At 36.5% G+C, this 11,311-nt stretch overlaps 2 protein-coding genes across 2 annotated transcripts; one reads left to right on the top strand and one right to left on the bottom strand.

The window, feature by feature from the left end:
• The first annotated feature begins 445 nt into the window (after positions 1–445).
• On the top strand, positions 446–2,673 carry LOC149555668 (protein NUCLEAR FUSION DEFECTIVE 4-like). Its single transcript, XM_089829792.1, has one exon. The coding sequence runs from the start codon at positions 640–642 to the stop codon at positions 2,527–2,529; it is 1,890 nt and encodes a 629-aa protein (XP_089685918.1). The 5' UTR covers positions 446–639; the 3' UTR covers positions 2,530–2,673.
• A 6,053-nt stretch (positions 2,674–8,726) lies between these two features.
• On the bottom strand, positions 8,727–10,787 carry LOC149555667 (uncharacterized). Its single transcript, XM_089829472.1, has one exon. It carries the CDS (start codon positions 10,785–10,787, stop codon positions 8,727–8,729), a length of 2,061 nt encoding a protein of 686 aa, XP_089685598.1.
• Positions 10,788–11,311: the final 524 nt, after the last annotated feature.

Here is an 11,311-nt window from a genome sequence, read left to right as displayed (position 1 = left end):
CAACATATCGACAAATTTAAGAGAAATCTGAACTGAATTCTCTCTGAATTGTAGGCACAAATTGCCAAATGAAACTGATATTTATAATCGACCGGCATTCATCTCAGACAAAATGAAATTCATATCATAATAGATTAATAAAGATTTTCCCAATTCGATCCAGCAAGGATCCGAATCTCAAAAAGATTGAAAATTTTTCTTATACAAAGTTTCTTGTTTGACAGGATCTCACGCTTAGCCTCTATTTAATTAGGTCTCAGCTAAATTTAGAGAGGTAAGTTGATAGGCGGATAAGCTATGCTTGTCTGTAGTTGTTGGAGATTAGTTTATCTTGATACCCTACTCTGGATTATGGTCAAATCATTTAATTTTCACATGGAAATTTGATAAAATTTTATGATCAGTCAAATGTGCTAGTCTGGACTATTTATCCAAGCGGTACTCTCTTCTCGTTGTCAAATTGGTATTGATTTCATAGTCAATGTTCCCATCTGGAACTAGATGAGAAAAATCCTCTTATTTTGTGAATTAGCATTCACCCTGTCATGGATTGCAATTTATAAATAGAAAATGTGGTGTGAGAGAAAACAAGGGTGAGGGACAAAGAAGTAGTGAAGCACCTACCCTGCTTTGGGTATCATGGATCTGAAAGAGGCATCTCTTCTGGCCAGAAATGTAGCCAAGGGAAGATGGTTTGTGGTATTTATATGCTTTTTAATAATGTCCCTTGCAGGAGGGACATACATATTTGGTATATATTCAGAAGCAATAAAAACAGTCCTAGGTTATGATCAAGAAACCCTAACCACACTAGGATTTTTCAAAGATCTGGGAGGGAATGTTGGAATTGTGTCTGGTCTGATCAATGAGGTCACTCCACCATGGGTTGTTCTTGGGATAGGAGCCATCATGAACATCACTGGATATCTCATGATCTGGTTGTCGGTGACACAAAGGATCGCAAAGCCAAAGCCATGGCAGATGTATTTGTACATCTGTATAGGATCCAATTCTCAGACTTTTGCCAATACAGGGGCTCTGGTTACATGTGTGAAAAACTTCCCTCAGAGTAGAGGAAGTGTGTTGGGGATTCTCAAAGGATTTGTGGGGCTCAGTGGAGCAATCTTCACTCAAATATACCATGCAATTTATGGGCAGGACAATAGAGGGATAATTCTGTTGTTGGGTATCCTCCCAGCTGCTTTGTCCCTGGCTGTCATGTTAATAGTAAGACCTACTAAAGTTGTTGCAGATAAGAAGGAGCTGAAAAGATTCTATAGCTTTCTCTATATAGCCCTTGCCCTTGCAGGGTTTCTGATGATTATGATTGTGGTGGAGAACAGAATGAAGAATTTTCCACAATCAGGCTACCAAATTGTAGCTGCCTTGGCAATCCTTTTCCTCATGTTTAATATTGTTGTGGTTGTCAATGCAGAGATGGACAACATGAAGCTACAAAGATTGACTTCTCACAGGTTTCAAAAATCTGTCGGAATTGATATTGGAGAAGATGCTGTGAAGATCAAAAATGAGGAAAAGCCCAAAACTGAGATCAGTTTGACAAATATTGTCAATGAAGCTCATGTGAACCTACAGGAAGGCAAAAGTAGTGAGAAGCCCAAATCCATAAGATTGCGCCTGATGAAAATGTTCAAGAGCCCTAAAAGAGGAGAAGACTACACTATCCCCCAAGCACTTGTGAGTGTGGACATGATAATCTTATTCATTGCCACTACTTGTGGGGTTGGAACCACTCTCACTGCCATTGACAACATGGGTCAGATTGGGAAAGCCCTAGGCTACACTCCTGTGAATATCAGCACCTTTGTTTCACTCATCAGCATCTGGAACTTTCTAGGGCGCGTCATGTCAGGGTTTCTCTCTGAGTATCTTCTTCAAAAGTACAAATTTCCAAGACCTTTGATGTTCACCATAATCTTGCTTATTGCTTGTGTAGGGCATATTTTCATTGCATTTGCTCTGCCTGGATCACTCTACGTGGCCTCAGTAGTCATAGGCCTCTCTTTTGGAGCTCAATGGCCTGTCCTGTTTGCTGTTATCTCAGAGCTCTTTGGTCTCAAATACTATGCCACTCTCTACAACTTTGGGGCAGCTGCAAGTCCACTGGGATCCTATCTTCTCTCAGTTAGAGTAGCAGGAAGACTGTATGATAAAGAAGCCAGAAAACAGCTTCGTATTTCTGAATCTCTGTCAATTCACAGAACCCTGTTACAGACAGCTCATGCACCAGCACCAGCTCATAGTAAACTGACATGCATAGGACATGATTGTTTCCGCCTTAGCTTTATCATAATGACACTTGTCTCTTTATTTGGGTCTATTATTTCAGCCATTCTTGTTGTGAGAACAAAGAAGTTCTATCAGAGTGACATTTATGCCAAGTTCAGAGCTGAGGCTGAAAAGTCACTGCAAGATGTAGCTGAGACTGAAAAGTCACCACAAGATGTAGCTGAGGCTCAAAAGTCAGTAAAAGATGAGAAAGTGCCTCAAATGAAAAATGGGAAATAGTAGAAAGAGAGGATACGGTATGGTCAACTATCATTAAAGAATTTGTTGGTGAAACCTAACACAATGAATGTTCTGTGTGGTTCACATTTCTATGCTCTTTAAGACATCAATATAAAAAGGGCCCATAGATTTGATTTCTCTGTATAGTAAGTTCAGTGAATGTATGGTTAAGTTTGAACTGTTGTTACTGTTACAAAAGCATTTTGTTTTGTTTGTTTGACTACTGTTACAACTGAGAAATATGGGCGGGTAACTTGTGATCGCTGTGTGATCCTGATGATGGATCAGTGTGTATGATATGAAATGTTGATGATAAAAAATGTGCACAAAATCAAATTCCAAAAAACTGTTTTGCATTTCTAATAGATTGTGGGAATCTGAATGCTTTATAGTTGTTCTTTGTATCAGAAGCCATGATTTTACATACAAGATGCTCTTACTGCAGAGAATCTTGGGCATCTCATCTATTCCAGAGTTATTAGATATTGAAAAACAGAAAAATACAAGGGCTTGCCTGGTTCTTGAGATCGCCATTATAGTGGTTTGTTGAGTCATGTTTTTTATTGTATTAATTAATATATATGAATTAGAAAATATAATTTGATAGACAATATCATTTATATTTGTGTTTCATGTGAATAATTTGTAGTATTTGTTTTAATGCTCTATCTGAATATGGATTTTGAAACAGTATATACTTATAAATGACTCTGCTAAGATTTAACGGTTGTTGAACGTGACGAACAGAGAATGCCTACTTTGATTTTAGTAAAGTGGGCATCCTTCGTTGACTCTCAGCCAAATAGATTTCAACTTGTGAATGGGGGGAACAAATAAAGATCATATAGATTTGATACACAACCTTCCAGAAAAGAAATTTGCAACATATTACAAAAACAATCTAAACAATTGTGCCGGTTTGATATGAACCTTTCCAACATAATATAATACAAATGGAAATTTATAATCATGCTTTTATCAAAAAGCTTTTAATGTTATCTGTTTTGAACTCTGTAATACTCCTTTGATATTAGAAAACTAGATTATCAAGTGAACAATGAATAATAAAAATACACAATTTATTTGTTTCACATCACTATCTGATACAGTTACATGGTTATCTCATCTAACAATATTTAGTTTCCGCAGTTTATTGAGACTGCAGGCTGTATTTATATGATAATCAAGAAGACTTATTCTTATTCACCGCAAGTAAAAACATTCTAAATGTTCCAGAATAACTGATAACAACTGCCTGTTGTTCATGGCGGCTTACCCCCCCACCCCCCGAAAAAAAACTGCTTCTGGATAATATATTGTATGATATCTGTTTTCTGCCCCTTTTTGGCATAGAAGATTTTATCATATCTGTTGATTTGCTGTCAGCCATATCTACGAATTGACATGAAACTGCGATTTAGCTTTATCCCAAAAAAGTTCATTGCGGAAAACATTCGACGACTCCGAAAATTGTTACTTCAGGATACTGTAATTTTAATTCTTCGGCATTTTCCAACACAGCGTAATGACGAGGCGTTAATTCCGGTTAAAGATTGAGATCTTTGTTGTGTAAAACTTGTACACATTTGATTTTAAATACTAGGGGAAATGGTCTTCCGATTGGATGTTGGTGTGTAGGGCAGACTGGAAATAAACATTGTTATATATGTAGCAAAAAATTTGAAATTTGTTAGTTTTACAAAAAAAAAGAAACAGTTAAATTATTTGTTGATATGGGTTTTGTTTTAATATAGAATCAAATGTTTAATGTTTCAAGGAAAAATATCAAATATTTAATCCTCTCTTGATATAAGGTCATCTCTCATACAAAGTAAGACCATGAAATGACTTCAAAGTTTTTTTCTTAATCGTGGAGTTCACTCAATTTTATAATGTGGTATGTTAGTTATCATGAAGGGACTTATCCTAATCATTAAAGGGATATAAACTCTTGCACCCCTAAAGATTTGACTTTACAACATGCAATGAAAATATAGTTTTGATCTTCAAACCTTTATACTTCAACCCAAACTTAAAAAGCCAAGAGGCTTTCAAAGTTTTTTTCTTAATCGTGGAGTTGACTTCGGGATACTGTAATTAAGTCAAGAGGCTTTCTACAATGGAAGCATTCATCAATATAAACTTTTGTTACTTTTAAAAAAAATTGACGTTCATTTAAGTGTTATATATTTTATAACTATTTTTACATCTGTTCATTGCAAATGTAAATGATAATAATGCACACAATCAAAATGTAATAGCAAAGATTAAAAGATTAATATTTAATGAGAATGGAGAAGAGTATTATTCAGCTTTTCAACAGATTTCATTGCATATTTTGGGCACCTCTTGTTATAAATTATCTCAGTCCTGAAAAAGATCTCTCTCGGCTTTTATATATATATATATATAAAGCTAGTTTTAATTCTTCAGCATTTTCAAACACAATGTAATAACGAGGCGTTAATTCCTGTTAAAACTGTTAAAAGTTGAGGTGTTTGTTGTGTGAAACTTGTACACATTTGATTTTAAATATTAGGGAAAATGGTCTTCCAATTGGATGTTGGTGTGTAGGGCAGACTGGAAATAAACATAGTTATATATAAATAAATTTGTTAGTTTTGGAAAAAAAGAAGTTAAATTATTTGTTGATATGGGTTTTGTTTCAATATAGAATCAAATGTTTAATGTTTTAAGGAAAAATACCAAATATTTAATCCTCTCTTAATATAAGGTCATCTTTCATGCAAAGTAAGACCATGAAATGACTTCAAAGTTTTTCTCTTATTTGTGGAGTTCACTCAATTTTATGATGTGGTATGTTAGTTATCATGAAGGGACTTATCCTAATCATTAAAGGGATATAAACTCTTGCACCCCTAAAGATTTGACTTTACAACATGCAATGAAAATATAGTTTTGATCTTCAAACCTTTATACTTCAACTCAAACTTAAAAAGCCAATTTTTACTCCTAAGTGTGAATGCAGGGAATCATTGACAATTTAGGCTCTACTAGATATAACCTGACCAACGACTCCACCCACCTAGTACAAGCTTCTAAGGATATGCTCAAATGGTTTTCAAATCAATATCTACCATCTTCAATCCCATCAATGGATGCAAATTGAATATTGGATATCAATTGAAGTTAAATGCACCCAATCATCTACTTAGCACACACGCCACGCCTACCATCAACAAGAAGTTAGTGGCTTGGATTTTTTGGGTCATTCTTGAGTTAACATCTGCAAGGACTTCTATCCAACCAAACTACTTCTAAACAACATGAAATGAAATCCTAAACTAAGTGAGAAAATATGGATGACCTTGCAATAATACAAACTCGATCACAACAATTTACCTTGCAAGACACAATAATGAAAAGTAGACCAAATTTGGCAAAAAATAGCAACAATTCTCCAACAAATTCCAACTTTACAAATGGAGCCCCAGTTACAATGAGTGGCCAAGATTGATTTGAAATCAAGGGCCAAGATTTATCCACATAAACCCTATTTAAGGTTTCATAACCATCCACAACAAGCATTAAATGCTCACCCAATTAAAATTAAACACCACCTTGTAGGCCAATGAAAAATCACATTGCCTTCATGGGCCAAATCCATAACTTGATAAGGATCAACGACACTTGGAGCAATGAGAGGAGAGCATATATTTATGCAAAGCCACCACCTTGCAGACCAACACAAAAACTCAAAAGAGAGCATGGATAGGAAAACAAACCATTATGCCACCTTATCATCTTAACCTCCAAGGCAAATCACCACTTGCAAGTAATTATAAAAATTTAAATGATAATTGTAATAAGACTTATAAAATCATCACAAACTTGTCATTGTAATTTCCAACAAAAAATAATTTAATGGGTTAATGCAAATTTAATTGAAAAATATTTAATTTATTACCAATCATGATTTATTTTCCTAATTTCAATGTGACAATGGATGAATTAATTAATTCAAATTTAAAATCAATTCATAGTTTACAAAATTAAGGTAAATTTAATCTCCTCCCAAATTCAAGTAATTTATTATTATCATTGTTATTATTATTTTTTATTTTTTTTGTCACTTTCTCTCTCCTCGAATGTTTTAAGTTTCTTTTTGGGTATAATTCATATATTTGAAATTTGAGCATGTTTCACAATCTCCCAATGAATTTTAAGATTTCAAAGCATTTCGTTAAACTTGAGGAGAAGCAGGGTAGTTTTGTGATTGAGATTGCTTATTAATCTTGAAGTGGTAGCCACTACCTACATAGGCACACCCATCATACGCTAAGTGGAAAACATTGTGGACTTCAACAAAACCATTAAACATCAAGTGGAAACCACCAATGACTTAGGCAAATCCATCAAATGCTAAGTAGAAACCAATATGGACCTAGACAAAGCTATTAAAGAACAAGCGAAAACGACTACCCACTTAGGCAAAACCTCTATGCATAAAGTGGAAACCACTCATGACTTGGGCAAAATTACACAATTTTTTGGTGGGAATTAAGGGTGACCTAAGGTGCAAGCAATGCGTAGTGGAAATCAATAGTGACTTAGGCAAGGTGCATCTAGGGTGCAAAATCCACCATGCACTTACTAAAGTGCATGTATTTTTGGATCAATTTTAATTTTCTGGTTTCCCAAGTTTTCACACTTTGCCAAATTTTACAACTTTTTTCCTTTTTCTTTTTATCCTAACTTTACCAAATTTCAAGTTTTCCATGCATGACCAAATTTTACTCTTTTTTACCATTTCTTGACACTCGACAAATTTTTTCTAATTTTTCTCTCTTTTCTTTTAACTTGACTGTTGTAAGCCTTGCAAAAAAATTCAATAATTGCTAAAATTGGTCTACCCCCTAACCTTAGAACAAAAGAGGGGGACACAATTTGCAATGGGGTAACTATACATAAAGGGGGAAAACAAAAAAGAGGTCCACTATATGCATAAAGGAAGAAAATGGAATTCTATAAGTTCATTTTGATTTTCAAATTTTGCTTCTGGATTTGATTGTGTACGTTTTTTTAGCATCAACGTTTCGGATCACACTCTGTGATCCATCATCAGGATGAGAGAATGCAAGAATGAAAAAGTGAGCAGATCAGGCCAGTCAGGGGGTTAATAAGGGAAAAAGTTGGAAGGAAGGGAGGTGGATAGAGGAGAAGACAAAAAATAAAAGGAAAAAGCTAAAAAAGGGGGGGACCCATGGGAGACAGGAGACTAAAAAAGGAGTTAAATTAGACAAAACCCTTAGGAAATAGAAAACAAGAAACTAATAAGAACCTAAACTAGAGCAAGTGCCTGAGCCTCCCTTGTAAAGAAATAGGGAAATAACAGGTAAAGAACAAAACAATCGAGAGGCAAAAGCACGCAAAAAAGGAAACCCAAAGTGCTAAAAAATATACAATAAAAACTATATATATATATATATATATATATATATATATATATATATACATACATATATATATATATATCGCCAAATAATCCTGCACAGTGAAAAGAAAAAAGCACAATGATAATAATATAAATAAACAATGAATACACCTACCGAAGCATCTAAGGTGAAAAATAATAATGAAATATGAATAATATTATAGCTCAAAAACTATATAAATTAATATAAAATATGATGTATATATTAATACTGGCTATTAGACCTATTAAGGGTGCAATAAAAAATAATAAAAATGATAAGAACTGTGAAAGCTACAAAAAAATATTAATACTAAGGAGGAAATGATAATATATATTAATACAATTACAGCAATGTATTAATATATATAAATAAATAAATACCAAAAAAATAAAAGGAGAAGAAGCAAAGGGGGTACGAAGCAAAAAATTGCACCAAACAAAAAGAACCACAAAAAGAAAAAACTACTAAGGGAGAAACACCAAAAGAAAGAAGCAGGAAAGCAACTAAAACAAAGAAATAATACACCTACCTATATAACGAAAAAAGGCACCTACCATTATGATAATAAAAAAAGGCAGGAAAAAATGAACGAAGAAAGAAGGGAGGAGGAACCAAGGAAAGAGAGGATAAGACAGGGGAGGTTGTGGCGGAGAACAAGAAGGGGGAGAGACATGACACAAAGGATAGGCAACACAAGAGGCCGAGGAGCGAGCTCGACCTGCGAAGAAGAGAGGAGAGAGGATAGGGAGCGGGGGACACTCAAGGACGGAGACGCATATCCAACGAACTTAATAATGGTTGCCAAGACTGGCTCAAAGACCAACCATCCTCACGATTAAGATTCAGCGGGTGGTGGTTAATTTCAATGGCTTCCATTAACTTTCTCTTGAAGTAGTTATCTTCCTTGACAAGGATTTGGGTGTTCTCGAGACAGATATGGTGTTTGGTTGCAGATGAGTGCTCTGCCAGAGCAGATTTATGGACCCTATCATGTTTGATGTCTGCACCATGCTCCCTAATTCTAGTCTGGAATGAGCGACCCGTTTCTCCTATGTAGGCTACACCACAAGAGCAAACAATCTTGTAGACTCCTGATTCAAGAAGAGCATCCTTGGGGTCCTTAAGAGGGGGCACATAGTTGCGGACCCTGGATAGGGGCTTGAAGGCCACCCTGAGTCCCTTTTTGGACAAGATTTTGGCAATCTTTTGGGATAAACCATCAACAAAAGGAAGGGCAATGCTCAAGGTGGGCGGAGACAAGAGAGGTTTGGGGTTGGCACTGGTGAGAAAGAAAGATTTGGCTTGGTTGAGCGCCTTAGAAATTTGTTTATGAGAGTAACCGTTAAGTTTGAAGACCTGGCGGAGATGGGCCAACTCCTGGTTTAAGTTGTCATCATCGCAAATTCTAAGGGCTCTAAGAGCAAGGGTCTTGAGGATGCCAACCTTTTGGCTGGGGTGATGGTGAGATGAAGAGTGGAGGTATAGATCAGTGTGGGTGGCCTTGCGATACACACATCGGCTAAGGGTTCCATCTGCCTTCTTGATGAGAAGAACATCGAGGAAAGGTAAAAGGTTGTCAGACTCAAGTTCCATCGTAAAGGAGATGTTAGAGGAGAAGTTGTTGATGTGCTGGTGGAACTCCAAAAGCTTGTCATGACCATGTGGCCAACACACATTTGTGTCATCCACATATCGCTTCCACCATCTGGGTTTAAGGGGGAAAGAGTGGAGGGCCACTTCCTCAAACCGCTCCATATAAAGGTTAGCGATGACCGGGGAGAGGGGAGAGCCCATAGCCACCCCGTCAACTTGCTCATAGAAGACGCCTTGGAAGGAAAAGAAGGTGGACCTCAAACATAAATCCACTAAGGAAGCAATTTCCTCACCCATCTTTTCCTTGATGATGTCGATTGAGTCAGGAATCGGTACCTTGGTGAAGAGAGAAACCACATCAAAACTCACCAAGATGTCATTTTGCTCCATCTTGACATCTTTGGTAAATTGAACGAAGTGGCTAGAATCTTTGACAAAGGTGTCAGAATTTCCCACCAACGGGGAGATAAGCTTGGCAAGATGAGATGCCAACTCATAGGTTGGCGACCCAATGGTGTCAACTATGGGTCGAAGAGGGATACCATCCTTATGAATTTTTGGTACCCCATAGATGCGAGGGGTTACTTCTTTAGATGGCACCAGTTTTTTCTTGGTGGTCTCATCAAAGGAGGATCTGGATACGGCAACCTTGACAAGCCGGAGAATCTTCAAACAGGGGTTACGAGGAAGGATTCTGTAGCTACTCGCGTCAGAGAGTAAAACCTGCATCTTGGCGACATAATCATGTCTGTTCATGATCACAGTGGCATTACCTTTGTCTGCCTTGGTGATGACAATATCGTTGTTAGCAACTAAATGCTTGAAGGCACGCAACTCCACTTTAGGGAAGTTGAGTCTGGGCGGTTTGGCACGCCTGAGGGCGACAGCACAATCTTGTCTAACCTCTTCCGCCAAATCAGGGGAGAGGGAGCGAATAGCTTGCTCGATCTCAACAAGAAATTTAATGTGAGGAATAGATCGAGGAGCACAGGCAAAGTTGAGACCACGCTTCAAAAAATTAAAAGAAAGATGGTCAATAATGGCATGAGACAAGTTGACCACAAGTTTATTCTCCCAATCAAGCACCGAGCAGTGGGAAAGAGGAGGGGGACACGAACGGTCCCTAATAGAGGTAGCATCAAGGTTCAAGGGAAGATCAACATGGTTGATGGCAACAGGGAACGCCTTAGAGCCGCTGGGAAGCTGGAGAGGCTCCGACTTCGACATCGCCAAAGAGGGGGACGAAGGAGCAGAGACCAAATTGTCCAAGCAGTATTAATATATACATCATATTTTATATTAATTTATATAGTTTTTGAGCTATAATATTATTCATATTTCATTATTATTTTTCACCTTAGATGCTTCGGTAGGTGTATTCATTGTTTATTTATATTATTATCATTGTGCTTTTTTCTTTTCACTGTGCAGGATTATTTGGCGATATATATATATATGTATATATATATATATATATATATATATAGAGTTTTTATTGTATATTTTTTAGCACTTTGGGTTTCCTTTTTTGCGTGCTTTTTCCTCTCGATTGTTTTGTTCTTTACCTGTTATTTCCCTATTTCTTTACAAGGGAGGCTCAGGCACTTGCTCTAGTTTAGGTTCTTATTAGTTTCTTGTTTTCTATTTCCTAAGGGTTTTGTCTAATTTAACTCCTTTTTTAGTCTCCTGTCTCCCATGGGTCCCCCCCTTTTTTAGCTTTTTCCTTTTATTTTTTGTCTTCTCCTCTATCC

Source organism: Cupressus sempervirens, chromosome 5, assembly GCF_028749045.1.
Source record: "Cupressus sempervirens isolate cs-2001-9-10 chromosome 5, ASM2874904v1, whole genome shotgun sequence".
Classification (NCBI taxonomy): Eukaryota; Viridiplantae; Streptophyta; class Pinopsida; order Cupressales; family Cupressaceae; genus Cupressus; species Cupressus sempervirens.
The sequence above is the reverse complement of the archived record's forward strand: the minus strand, read 5'-3'. Positions and strand labels throughout refer to the sequence as shown.

What these genes read in the sequence shown, in the direction of transcription:
- LOC149555667 (XM_089829472.1), bottom strand. Translation starts at nt 10,787, where the DNA reads ATGTCGAAGTCGGAGCCTCTCCAGCTTCCCAGCGGCTCTAAGGCGTTC.
- LOC149555668 (XM_089829792.1), top strand. Translation starts at nt 640, where the DNA reads ATGGATCTGAAAGAGGCATCTCTTCTGGCCAGAAATGTAGCCAAGGGA.